Source organism: Papio anubis, chromosome 2, assembly GCF_008728515.1.
Source record: "Papio anubis isolate 15944 chromosome 2, Panubis1.0, whole genome shotgun sequence".
Taxonomy (NCBI): domain Eukaryota; kingdom Metazoa; phylum Chordata; class Mammalia; order Primates; family Cercopithecidae; genus Papio; species Papio anubis.
Genome location: NC_044977.1, coordinates 93,225,348 through 93,238,586, shown reverse-complemented (window position 1 = coordinate 93,238,586; position 13,239 = coordinate 93,225,348). Strand labels below are relative to the sequence as shown.

Below are 13,239 nucleotides of genomic sequence, written 5' to 3'. Positions count from 1 at the left end.
TCCAAAGCATAAGGCAACCTGCACAGAGCAACGGGCTGGGTAGAGCAGCCCCTGAGAAAGCTGTGAGCCAGCAGCTTTCAGACCTGTGCTTTTCCAGCGCAAAAAAAGCTCACACAAGGCCATCTGGGGTAGCCACTTCCCCTTCCTGGGACTTGGTTTAATTTATCCCAGCAATGTGCGAGTTGGACTAGATCACTGTTTCTGTTTTTGTTTTTGTTTTTAAAGACAGAGTCTCACTCTGTCGCTTAGGCTGGAATGCAGTCTATCTCGGCTCATTGCAACCTCTGCCTCCTGGATTCAAGCGATCCTCCTACCTCAGCCTCCTGAGTACCTGGGACTACAAGTATGCACCACCAGGCATGGCTAATTGTTGTAATCAAGCAATCCTCCGCCTCAGCCTCAGAAAATGCTGGGATTATAGGCGTGAGCCACCTTGCCTAGTCTTGATGACTGTTCCTTAAACTTGTGAAACCCCAGAACAAATTTTCTTACATAGGACACTGATAATAATCTTTCAGTGAAAAAGTTATTGGGAGCTTTAGGCAATCCTCTTTCCCTCATCTGAGCCTCAGTTTCCTCATCTGTAAAACCAGGGTTTGAATAGTTGTTTCTAAGAAGACTTCCCTTTTGAAACTCTGGAGTACATTCTTGGCTCTGTGATTACAGGGAATAAAACTGACAGGTGCACAGGATGCTGTGGGGGTGTCACAGCATCAAGCTGTCTCTCAGACTCCTCTGTGCAGTTCGTCTGAGAGTCTGACAGACCAGGCTACAACCACAGGGGGCTGCATTCTTGGGTGGATTAAAGGGTACTGGTGATCTCTTGGATCTGGAGGGGAGACTGCTTCCATTGTTTCCCAAAGATGGTTTTAGGAAGTACAAGACAAATTTTATTTTATTTTATTATTTATTTATTTTTGAGACCGAGTTTTGCTCCTATTGCCCAGGGTGGAGTGCAATGGCAAAACCTTGGCTCACCACAACCTCTGCCTCCAGGGTTCAAGCGATTCTTCTGCCTCAGCCTCCCGAGTAGCCACCACCATGCCCAGCTAATTTTGTATTTTTTTTTTTTTTTTTTTTGAGACGGAGTCTCGCTGTGTCGCCCAGGCTGGAGTGCGGTGGCGAGATCTCGGCTCACTGCAAGCTCCGCCTCCTGGGTTCACGCCATTCTCCCGCCTCAGCCTCCGAGTAGCTGGGACTACAGGCGCCCGCCACCTCGCCCGGCTAGTTTTTTGTATTTTTAGTAGAGACGGGGTTTCACCATGTTAGCCAGGATGGTCTCGATCTCCTGACCTCGTGATCCACCCGCCTCGGCCTCCCAAAGTGCTGGGATTACAGGCTTGAGCCACCGCGCCCGGCCTAATTTTGTATTTTTAATAGAGACGGGGTTTCTCCATGTTGACCAGACTGGTCTCAAACTCCCGACCTCAGATTATCTGCCCACCTTGGCCTCCCAAAGTGCTGGGATTACAGGTGTGAGCCAATGTGCCCGTCTTATTTTTTATTTTATTTTATTATTATTTTTTGAGATGGAGTCTCACTCTGTCATCCAGGCTGGAGTGCAGTGGCGCAATCTTGGCTCACTGCAAGCTCTGCTTCCCGGGTTCACGCCATTCTCCTGCCTCAGCCTCCCGAGTAGCTGGGACTACAGGCGCCCACCACCATACCCGCCTTATTTTTATAATTTTAGTAGAGACGGGGTTTCACCTTGTTTGTCAGGATGGTCTCAGATCGAGACCACCTGACCTCGTGATCTACCCACCTCGGCCTCCCAAAGTGCTGGGATTACAGGTGTGAGCCACCATGCCCGGCCTTTTATTTTATTTTTTGAGATAGGGTCTCACTCTGTTGCCCAGGCTGAAGTGCAGTGGCATGATCATGGCTCACTGTAGTCTCCACCTCCCAGGCTCAATCACTTCTCCCCCTTCCCAAGCCTGTAGTCCTAAGTAGCTGGGACTACAGGTGTGCATCACTGCACCTTGCCAATTTTTGTATTTTTTGTAGAGGTGGAGTCTCGCCATGTTCCCCAGGCTGGTCTCAAAATCCTGGGCTCAAGCGATCCTCCCACCTTGGCCTCCCAAAGTGCTGGGATTACAGGCATGAGCCACCATGCCCAGCCAAGATTTTTTTTTTTTTTGTAGAGACGGGGTTTCACGGTGTTAGCCAGGATGGTCTCGATCTCCTGACCTCGTGATCCGCCCGTCTCGGCCTCCCAAAGTGCTGGGATTACAGGCTTGAGCCACCGTTTTAAATATTTTTATATGTGCTACTTTAGTGAGTATTGAAAAAAACTGTGTGGCTAGTGCATCACACCTGTTATTTTAGAGCTGTTATTGCTTAGGATGTGGCTCTTGATTTTAAAAATGGGTTGTTTAAAGAAAGATGTTAAGTACAAGTGGTATTTGGATATGGCAGAGGTCATGATGGAGGGGTATGATAAGAATGACTAGATTTGAGAAGCACTGCCCTAATGCTGTAAGCTGTGGCTGTGACATGCCTTATGCTTGCACTGGGCATTCTAGAGGCCTCACCACCAGGGAGATTATCATCCCTGTTTAAAGAAGAGACTGAGTTTCAGAGTCTCCCAGGATACTGCTGGGAAGTGGTGTAGAGTACAGCTGATGCCTGACTCTTCTGTTCTGCTGTCCCCAGGGTGTATGTACCCCTTCTGAGAGCATCCCTGCTGGCAGCTCAGAGCTGAGCTCCCAGAGTGGAGTGTCCTGGAGGAGTTCTTCTGGCTAAGTCCTAGTGAGGGGCTCTGGTCCTCTGCAGGGGGCTGAGGGCAGACAGGTGTCAAGCCCGTCCCCCTCACTGTGCACCTGCTCCTTGGAGGGTGTACTGTTTGCTTTTCTGTTTGTTTAAGCAGAGAGTTCATTTGTTTTTTTGTTGTTTTCCCCCCAGAATAAGAATAGGTCTGTTGTTTATCATAAATATTGAAAATGTTTAATATAAAGAATACATAAACAATATGAAGAAGTAAATACATGTCTCTGTCAGATGTATATCCATTTATTTATTTATTATTTTTTGAGACCGAGTCTCACTCTGTCACCCAGGCTGGAGTGCAGTGGTGCGATCTCAGCTCACTGCAACCTCTGCCCGCCGGATTCCAGTGATTCTCCTGCCTAAGCCTCCTGAGTAGCTGAAATTAGTGTACACCACCATGCCTGGCTAATTTTTGTGTTTTTAGTAGATCCAGGGTTTCACCACGTTGCCCAGGCTGGTCTCGAACTCCTGGGCTCAAGAGATCCACCCGCCTAGGCCTCCCAAAGTGTTGGGATTATAGGCATGAGCCACCTTGCTCAGCCATATGTATCTATTTATATAGAATAAGATAAATTACTTAAATCTTGTCATCCCAAGATAATCACGGTTAACATTATGGTATACAATCTTCTGAATCTTCTTTTTGTTTTTTTTTTTTTTTTTTTTTGAGACGGAGTCTTGCTCTGTCACCCAGGCTGGAGTGCAGTGGCCGGATCTCAGCTCACTGCAAGCTCCGCCTCCCGGGTTCCCGCCATTCTCCTGCCTCAGCCTCCGGAGTAGCTGGGACTACAGGCGCCCGCCACCTCGCCCGGCTAGTTTTTTTTGTATTTTTTAGTAGAGACGGGGTTTCACCGTGTTCGCCAGGATGGTCTCGATCTCCTGACCTCGTGATCCGCCCGTCTCGGCCTCCCAAAGTGCTGGGATTACAGGCTTGAGCCACCGCGCCCGGCCTTTCTTTTTGTTTATGTACCTATTTGTGGTTTTTTGTTTGTTTTTTCTTTTGAGACAGAGTTTTGCTCTTGTTGCCCAGCCTGGAGTGCAATGGCATGATCTCAGCTCACTGCAACCTCCGCCTCCCGGATTCAAGCGATTCTCCTGCCTCAGCCTCCCGAGTAGCTGGGATTACAGGCATGCACCACCATGCCCGGCTAATTTTTGTATTTTTAGTAGAGATGGGATTTCACCATGTTGGCCAGGCTTGTGTTGAACTCCTGACCTCAGGTGATCCGTCTGTCTTGGCCTCCCAAAGTGCTAGGTTTACAGGCGCGAGCCACCTTGCCTGGCCTACGTACCTATTTGGATATGGATATCAGTATTTGTATGATTCCATTTGTTACATTCTTTTTTTTTTGCCCAGTAGCATGCCATAGGCTTCTTTTTTTTTTTTTTTTTTTTTTTTGAGACGGAGTCTCGCTCTGTAGCCCAGGCTGGAGTGCAGTGGCCGGATCTCAGTTCACTGCAAGCTCTGCCTCCCGGGTTCACGCCATTCTCCGGCCTCAGCCTCCCGAGTAGCTGGGACTACAGGCGCCCGCCACCTCGCCCAGCTATTTTTTGTATTTCTTAGTAGAGACGGGGTTTCACCGTGTTAGCCAGGATGGTCTCGATCTCCTGACCTCGTGATCCGCCCATCTCGGCCTCCCAAAGTGCTGGGATTACAGGCTTGAGCCACCGCGCCCGGCCCGCCATAGGCTTCTTAACATATGAATAACTAGAGACTCTTGTCTTTAGTTTTCATGGTTGCAGAATATTCTCTTGTGAGGCACCTTGACATAATTAATTTAAAACAGTCCTCTTTAATGGGAATTCTGGCGGGTATCCAGTTTTGCCTTTTTGTTTTTTTTTTGAGAGACAGAGTCTTGCTTCATCACCCAGGCTGGAAAACGGTGGCACAACCGTAGTTCACTGCAGCCTTAACCTCCCGCTCAACCAATCTTTTCCCGTCAGCCTCCCAAGGAGCTGGGACTAAAGGCATCATCACACCTAGATAATTTTTAAAATTATTTTTTGTTGAGACAGGGTCTTGCTACATTGCCCAGACTGGTATCTAACTCCTGGCCTCAAGCGATCCTCCCACCTTGGCCTCCCAAAATGCTGGGACCACATGTGTGAGCCACTGCACCTGATCTGGAGTCCAGTTTTTGACCCTGGTAATAATGCTGTGATAAATATCCTTCTATTCATATCCAAGCATTTACTTTCCTGGATGTCTGTTACTGTAAACTGTGAGATACAGAACTGTGGGTCACGCTGAGTGGCAGCTCACGCCTTTAATCCCAGTACTTTGGGAGGTGGAGGTGGGAGGATCACTTGAGCCCAAGAGTTTGAGAACAGCCTGGGCAACATGGCAAAACCCCGTCTCTATTAAAAACAAAAAACTGTGGGCCAAAAGTTAAGTACAGTAAAAAACTTAAAACATGTTGCAAATTGCTTTTCAGATATTTGAGATGGGCTGTTCACAGTGGCTCACACCTGTAATCCCAGCACTTTGGGAGGTTGAGGTGGGTGGATCACAAGGTTCGAGACCAGCCTGGCCAAAATGGGGAAACCCCGTCTCTACTAAATATACAAAAGTTAGCCAGGCATGGTGGCGTATGCCTGTAGTCTCAGCTAATAGGGAGGCTGAGACAGGAGAATTGCTTGAACCCAGGAGGTTGCAGTGAACACTGTATTCTAGCCTGGGTGACAGAGTGAGACTCTGTTTTTTTTTTTCCTTAAAAAAAAAAAAAAAAGAAAAACTACGTGGGATGGATTCAGTTGGCCAGCTGCCAGCCCTGGCTTGTGGAATGGTTTGTTGAACGACTATAGGTGTAGCCATGGACTTTTTGGGATCCCTTGGCATGTGCAGTCGGCCAGCTCTGATGCGTTTTCCTGGCTTTGTGGGTTAGCTGGCCTGCCTGTCCACTGCCCCATATGACAACAGGCCTGCTTCTCCCATCCTGCCCCCCCAGAATGCTGTCCGTGTCCCACGAGACTTTGAGGGCTGTAGTGTCCTCCGCAAGTACCTCGGCCAGCTTCATTACCTGCAGAGTCGGGTCCCCATGGGCTCGGGCCAGGAGGCCGCTGTCCCTGTCACCTGGTGAGAGCCCCAGGAAGGGCTGGAGGATCCCGGGGGGGAGTCTGGGTGGTGGGGGTGCTCCTTCCCTCCCTTCCCCCTTCTCCTTGCTGCATAGGATGGAGAATGGCCTCGTATGGTCCCCCTAGGCCTCCCCACAACCCCACACTGGAGTAGTTAGTCCCCTTACCTAATCTCAGGGCTCTGGCCAGTTCTTGCCCTCGAGATAACTGGGGTGCCATGTCTGCAGGACAGAGATCTTCTCAGGCAAGTCTGTGGCCCATGAGGACATCAAGTATGAGCAGGCCTGTATTCTCTACAACCTTGGTGAGCTGCCTGATCCCTTCCCCATGGCCCTGCTCCCCAGTCCTGCCAGCCTAGGTTTCAGCTCTTCAGATGGCCACGAAGGCAGTGGGCTGATAAAGGGAGAACTCCAGGATTCCCGCCCCTCCACTGACTTCCCTACAGCCCTGCCAGCTCCTCTGCTGTTTTCTGGGCTGGGCCCATGGGGAGCCTCTGCTGGGGCGAGGTTCTACTGGTCTGGTTGCCACACAGAGTTGCCACTGTGTGCTCTGGCTGGGAGAGATGGCCTTTCTTCTTTGACTGGACAGCCCCTCCCCACTGTGGTTTTGGGCTGCTTCAGGAAGGAGAAGAGCAAGGCTGGCCTCAGCTTGCCCTGCTAGTCAGCCTTAGCCTGGCTCAAGGGAGAAGCTTGGGGAGCCCCAGAGTTCTGTGCAAACATCCCTGAAGCTTCAAGATTGGACCCCTTGGACAGGAGCCCTTCCATCCTCTGCCAAATGCAGAGCAGGAGACTGCGGACTGGGCAGGACTTCTAAGTTTCGCTGTTCCCTCCAGCTTGGGTGTCCTTGGACTCATTGCCCTGGTTCTCAGAGCCCTGTTTTCCTGACTGTGGATGACAACAGTCATCCCTTCTGCCTCACCTTTACATGGGTGTGAGCAGCCCCAGGCCCCCTAACACTGTGTCCCCTCCCTCCCCAGGAGCACTGCACTCCATGCTGGGGGCCATGGACAAGCGGGTGTCTGAGGAGGTGAGGAGAGGGGCAGTAGTGGAACATGTGGACATACCAGGGAGGGGCAGCCTGCCAGTTATGGATGAATCCTGACCCATGGAGTGGACACAGGCCATCCTCCCACTCCCTCCCAGGGCATGAAGGTCTCCTGTACCCACTTCCAGTGCGCAGCCGGCGCCTTCGCCTACCTGCGGGAGCACTTCCCTCAAGCCTACAGCGTCGACATGAGCCGCCAGATCCTTACTCTCAACGTCAACCTCATGCTGGTGAGGAGGTGCCCTGGTTGGAGTGGAGTTGAATCCAGGGAAGGGGATGGCTGGGGAGGGGGCAGTTGGGCCTGGATCCTGGACCAGGCCATGTGCTGATGGCAGTGAGGGACAAGCAGGGGGCCTTGGCTTTGTTGAATCTAGGAGCACAGTGGTGCTGCTTGGCGTGGGGTCAGCTGGGGGAGAGGGCAGTGAAGAGGGATCCCTCAGTCTGCCCCTGGGGAAGGGGAAGGGTAAGGGTGAGGCCTTGGGTGAGTGAGGGACACCTCGTGTCTCCCCAGGGCCAGGCTCAGGAGTGCCTCCTGGAGAAGTCGATGTTGGACAACAGGAAGAGCTTTCTGGTGGCCCGCATCAGTGCACAGGTAGGGACGGGGCTGATGGGAGGCCTTCGTTTTACTGTTGACCCCCCCACTCACTGAGCCCCACCCTGTCCCCAGGTAGTAGATTACTACAAGGAGGCATGCCGGGCTTTGGAGAACCCCGACACTGCCTCACTGCTGGGCCGGATCCAGAAGGACTGGAAGAAGCTTGTGCAGATGAAGATCTACTACTTTGCAGCCGTGGCTCATGTGAGGGCCTGGGGCCCCAGGGTGGGGCGGGGCTGAGTGGCCACAGCTCAGGAAGCAAGTCATGGCGCCTCTTCTTCTTTCCCAGCTGCACATGGGAAAGCAGGCCGAGGAGCAGCAGAAGTTCGGGGAGCGGGTGAGTGAGCTGCAGCAAGGAGGGGACTGGGGACCGATAGCAGCCTTCAGTGAGATGCTGGTGTGCTCCTGCTCCTTACACACCAGGGGGTGGCCTTCTCTGTCTCACCCTGGCCACCACCTGCTGCAGGCCTGGTGTCTTAAGTGTTGTCCCATCTGTGCAGCCCTCGTCCCTCGGAGTCTGAGGAGGTGGGGCAGGCTCCCCACAGAGCGGGTGGCTGGGGCAGGGTGTGGCGCTGCTCCCGGCTGCCTCCTGAGCTGCTTGTCATCTGATGGGTCACCTGATGGAAAGGCAGGGCCGGGTGGGAGGCAGGAGGAGTAGGGGTCCAAGCAGAGGAGGACAGAGCAGGCTTTCCTGCCACTCTCCACAGGTTGCGTACTTCCAGAGCGCCCTGGACAAGCTCAATGAAGCCATCAAGTTGGCCAAGGTAAAGCTGAGGAAGGCCTGGCTGCCCCTCAGACCCTTGGTTGGTGCCAGCCTTGGTTGGTGCTAAGACCCCACCCCTGTCCCTAACCCCACAGGGCCAGCCTGACACGGTACAAGACGCGCTTCGTTTCACTATGGATGTCATTGGGGGAAAGTGAGTCTGTGGGGGTGGCCCTGGTTCCTTCTTTTTGTGAAGGGTCCTGTGTCTCTGCTGGCATCTTTGGGAGGAAGCCTTCAGTGCCAGAGAGCGATGTCCTACATGGGAAGTAGGTTCTGGATCTCCACTGACACCCCGTCACTGCCCACTCCCCCTGCTCCTGACCCCCAGGTTCAATTCTGCCAAGAAGGACAACGACTTCATCTACCATGAGGCTGTCCCAGCATTAGACACCCTTCAGCCTGTAAAAGGTCGGGGAGCTGAGAGGTGGGGGCAGAGGTGACGGTGGGGTGGAGACAGGACACAGGAGGCTGCCTCAAGGACTCTGCATGGGCCTGATCTCCACAATTCCCACCTCGCCAGGAGCCCCCTTGGTGAAGCCCTTGCCAGTGAACCCCACAGACCCAGCTGTTACAGGCCCTGACATCTTCGCCAAACTGGTACCCATGGCTGCCCACGAGGCCTCGTCACTCTACAGGTGGGTGGAGGGTGGAACAGAGGGAGGCTGGGTGTCTTGAGATGTGGGTCTCCAGCCAATGCTGTGTTGCTTCTGCAGTGAGGAGAAGGCCAAGCTGCTCCGGGAGATGATGGCCAAGATTGAGGACAAGAATGAGGTCCTGGAGTGAGTGTGGGACTTGGGCCGGGAGGCGGAGGCAGGCAGCACGTCCTGGGGCTCTGGGAACCCCAGGGCTGCCTATGCTGGGAAAGGAATGAAATGTCCGTTCCAAACAGGTTTCCCAACGCTGCCTTCCCGCCCAGGGTGGTGGGGCTGGTGTGTAAGGCAGGAGTCATGTTTTGGGAGGAGGAGGTGCCTTCTGTCCCACTATTTCCAGCAGTGCCCTGGGCATGTTCTGTGAGACCAGGCCAGACCTGGTAGTAGGGGTCCGAGGTCACAATTTGCTCTCTGCTGAGACCTCAGATTCAGTGGCGGGGCTTGCCCTAGCGGCTCCTTTGACATGGTCAGAGTTGGATCAGCACCCAGCACCCACCTGGCCCTGTTACCCCCCCACAGCCAATTCATGGATTCAATGCAATTGGATCCCGAGACCGTGGACAACCTTGATGCCTACAGCCACATCCCACCCCAGCTCATGGAGAAGTGTGCGGCCCTCAGCGTCCGGCCCGACACTGTCAGGAACCTTGTCCAGTCCATGCAAGGTGAGTAAGGGGCAGAGCAAGCAGGTGGAGGGGAGTGTGGAGGTCATCTGCTGTGGCCTCCTCCATGTCTCTGGTCACCGAGGATGGAGGCTGCACCCTTCTAGGCCCTGGCTTGGGTATCCATGCCCACTCCTCTGGATCAGCATACCTCATGCACCCTGCTCAGCACACCTCAAGCCCTGACCTGAGGGGGCGGTTCTGTCTCTCTGGGGAGGGGCCCATGGGTGCCCAGTCAGCCTGCCTCAGGGGCTGCCTCTACAATCCACACCCCCAGTGCTGTCAGGTGTGTTCACGGATGTGGAGGCTTCCCTGAAGGACATCAGAGACCTGCTGGAGGAGGATGAGCTGCTAGAGCAGAAGTTTCAGGAGGCGGTGGGCCAGACGGGGGCCACCTCCGTCCCCTCCAAGGCTGAGCTGGCAGAGGTGAGGCGAGAATGGGCCAAGTACATGGAAGTCCACGAGAAGGCCTCCTTTACCAACAGTGAGCTGCACCGTGCCATGAACCTGCACGTCGGCAACCTGCGCCTGCTCAGCGGGCCACTTGACCAGGTCCGGGCTGCCCTGCCCACACCGGCCCTCACCCCAGGTGAGCCCCACCCGACCCCATTGGGAGACTTGAGCTGGGGGTTTCTCTGGCCTCACTGACCACTGTTGCCCACAGAGGACAAGGCTGTGCTGCAGAACCTAAAGCGCATCCTGGCCAAGGTGCAGGAGATGCGGGACCAGCGTGTGTCCCTGGAGCAGCAGCTGCGTGAGCTTATCCAGAAAGATGACATCACTGCCTCACTGGTCACCACAGACCACTCAGAGATGAAGGTGGGCTGAGTGAGCAGGGTGGAGGGACTCTGGGCCCCACCCTTAGGAGTCGAGGCCCTGAGTGTCCATCCCCGGCCCCCACCCCTCCCTCAGAAGCTGTTCGAGGAGCAGCTGAAAAAGTACGACCAGCTGAAGGTATACCTGGAGCAGAACCTGGCCGCCCAGGACCGTGTCCTCCGCGCACTGACAGAGGCCAATGTGCAGTACGCAGCCGTGCGGCGGGTACTCAGTGACCTGGACCAAAAGTCAGTGCCCAGTCCTCTGCTTTTGTCTGGAGCCACCTGGAGCCCACCCCCGTGGTTCACCTGGAGCTGGCCCTTCTGCCCACCAGGTGGAACTCCACGCTGCAGACCCTGGTGGCCTCGTATGAAGCCTATGAGGACCTGATGAAGAAGTCACAGGAGGGCAGGGACTTCTATGCAGACCTGGAGAGCAAGGTGGCTGCTCTGCTGGAGCGCACGCAGTCCACCTGCCAGGCCCGCGAGGCTGCCCGCCAGCAGCTCTTGGACAGGTTCGTGTGGCCCTGGGGCTGTGGTGTGGCTTGGGTCCAGACAGGCTGGGGTGATGGGAGTCTGGCCCCACTTTTTCCCTGCCTGTCCCACAGGGAGCTGAAGAAGAAGCCACCGCCACGGCCCACAGCCCCAAAGCCACTGCTGCCCCGCAGGGAGGAGAGTGAGGCGATGGAAGCAGGAGACCCCCCCGAGGAGCTGCGCAGCCTTCCCCCTGACATGGTGGCTGGCCCACGACTGCCCGACACCTTCCTGGGAACTGCCACCCCGCTCCACTTTCCTCCCAGCCCCTTCCCCAGCTCCACAGGCCCAGGACCCCACTATCTCTCAGGCCCCTTGCCCCCTGGTACCTACTCAGGCCCCACCCAGCTGATACAGCCCAGGGCCCCAGGGCCCGCTGCAATGCCCGTAGCACCTGGGCCTGCCCTCTACCCAGCCCCTGCCTACACACCGGAGCTGGGCCTTGTGCCCCGATCCTCCCCCCAGCATGGCGTGGTGAGCAGTCCCTATGTGGGGGTAGGGCCGGCCCCACCAGTTGCAGGTCTGCCCTCCGCCCCACCTCCTCAATTCTCAAGCCCCGAGCTGACCATGGTGGTTCGGCCAGCCACCACCACAGTAGATAGCATCCAGGCGCCCATCCCCAGCCACACAGCCCCGCGGCCAAACCCCACGACTGCTCCTCCCCAGCCCTGCTTCCCGGTGCCCCCACCACAGTCACTGCCCACACCTTACACCTACCCCGTAGGGACCAAGCAACCCGTCCCAGCCCAGCACCACTTCTCTCCTGGGATCCCTGCAGGTTTTCCAGCCCCGAGGATTGGGCCCCAGCCCCAGCCCCATCCTTCACGAGCATTTGGGCCTCAACCCCCACAGCAGCCCCTTCCACTCCAGCATCCGCACCTCTTCCCACCCCATGCCCCAGGACTCCTACCCCCACAGTCCCCCTACCCCTATGCCCCTCAGCCTGGGGTTCTGGGGCAGCCGCCAACCCCCCTGCACACCCAGCTCTACCCAGGTCCTGCTCAAGACCCTCTGCCAGCCCACTCAGGGGCTCTGCCTTTCCCCAGCCCTGGGCCCCCTCAGCCTCCCCATCCTCCCCTGGCATATGGTCCTGCCCCTTCTGCCAGACCCGTGGGCCCCCAGGCAGCCCCTCTTACCATCCGAGGGCCCTCGCCTGCTGGCCAGCCCACCCCCAGTCCCCACCTGGTGCCTTCACCTGCTCCATCTCCAGGGCCCGGTTCTGTGCCCCCTCGGCCCCCAGCAGCAGAACCACCCCCTTGCCTGCGCCGAGGCGCTGCAGCTGCAGACCTGCTCTCCTCCAGCCCGGAGAGCCAGCATGGCAGCACTCAGCCTCCTGGGGGTGGGCAGCCCCTGCTGCAGCCCACCAAGGTGGACGCAGCTGAGGGCCGTCGGCCGCAGGCCCTGCGGCTGATTGAGCGGGACCCCTATGAGCATCCTGAGAGGCTGCGGCAGTTGCAGCAGGAGCTGGAGGCCTTTCGGGGCCAGCTGGGGGATGTGGGGGCTCTGGACACTGTCTGGCGAGAACTGCAAGATGCGCAGGAACATGATGCCCGAGGCCGTTCCATCGCCATCGCCCGCTGCTACTCACTGAAAAACCGGCACCAGGATGTCATGCCGTACGACAGTAACCGTGTGGTACTGCGCTCAGGCAAGGATGACTACATCAATGCCAGCTGCGTGGAGGGGCTCTCCCCATACTGCCCGCCGCTAGTGGCCACCCAGGCCCCACTGCCCGGCACAGCTGCTGACTTCTGGCTCATGGTCCATGAGCAGAAAGTGTCAGTCATTGTCATGCTGGTTTCTGAGGCTGAGATGGAGAAGGTGAGAGAGGGGCTGGGTGCCCACGAGGGCAGTGTGGGGTGGCAGGGCAGGGGATCCTGGAAAACCAGCCCTGTTTTGGTTTGTCTGTCCCTCAGCAAAAAGTGGCACGCTACTTCCCCACCGAGAGGGGCCAGCCCATGGTGCACGGTGCCCTGAGCCTGGCATTGAGCAGTGTCCGCAGCACTGAAACGCATGTGGAACGTGTGCTGAGCCTGCAGTTCCGAGACCAGAGCCTCAAGCGCTCTCTCGTGCACCTCCACTTCCCCACTTGGCCTGAGTTGTGCGTCCACTGCTCTGGATGGTGGCTGGGGGTCTGGGGTGCTGTCCAGTCCTTGGTGCTGGGAGGGATGAGAGCCTCAGATCAGGTCTGGCTCATAGGCTCTTCCCCACCCCATCCTGTCCCACAGAGGCCTGCCTGACAGCCCCAGCAACTTGCTGCACTTCATCCAGGAGGTGCATGCACATTACCTGCATCAGCGGCCACTGCACACGCCCATCGTTGTGCACTGCAGGT

The 13,239-nt window shown here is 56.2% G+C and overlaps 1 protein-coding gene across 3 annotated transcripts in view; it reads left to right on the top strand.

Annotated features, from left to right (window-relative positions):
• Nucleotides 1–13,239, top strand: part of PTPN23 (protein tyrosine phosphatase non-receptor type 23) — a 34,972-nt gene that overhangs the window by 20,500 nt on the left and 1,233 nt on the right. For 2 of the 3 annotated variants that reach the window (XM_003894503.5, XM_009200915.4), the window contains exons 3-22: nt 5,715–5,842; nt 6,069–6,145; nt 6,818–6,867; nt 6,984–7,115; nt 7,397–7,477; nt 7,553–7,684; nt 7,770–7,817; nt 8,188–8,244; nt 8,339–8,397; nt 8,572–8,651; nt 8,764–8,878; nt 8,957–9,022; nt 9,413–9,558; nt 9,833–10,144; nt 10,220–10,374; nt 10,468–10,619; nt 10,706–10,885; nt 10,979–12,725; nt 12,821–13,005; nt 13,133–13,237. In XM_003894503.5, coding sequence (XP_003894552.1) covers nt 5,715–5,842; nt 6,069–6,145; nt 6,818–6,867; nt 6,984–7,115; nt 7,397–7,477; nt 7,553–7,684; nt 7,770–7,817; nt 8,188–8,244; nt 8,339–8,397; nt 8,572–8,651; nt 8,764–8,878; nt 8,957–9,022; nt 9,413–9,558; nt 9,833–10,144; nt 10,220–10,374; nt 10,468–10,619; nt 10,706–10,885; nt 10,979–12,725; nt 12,821–13,005; nt 13,133–13,237 — 4,007 coding nt within the window. Of the gene's footprint in view, nt 1–4,782; nt 4,914–5,714; nt 5,843–6,068; nt 6,146–6,817; nt 6,868–6,983; nt 7,116–7,396; nt 7,478–7,552; nt 7,685–7,769; nt 7,818–8,187; nt 8,245–8,338; nt 8,398–8,571; nt 8,652–8,763; nt 8,879–8,956; nt 9,023–9,412; nt 9,559–9,832; nt 10,145–10,219; nt 10,375–10,467; nt 10,620–10,705; nt 10,886–10,978; nt 12,726–12,820; nt 13,006–13,132; nt 13,238–13,239 lie in introns of those variants that run through there. The other variant, XM_017955477.3, reaches the window with a different exon arrangement.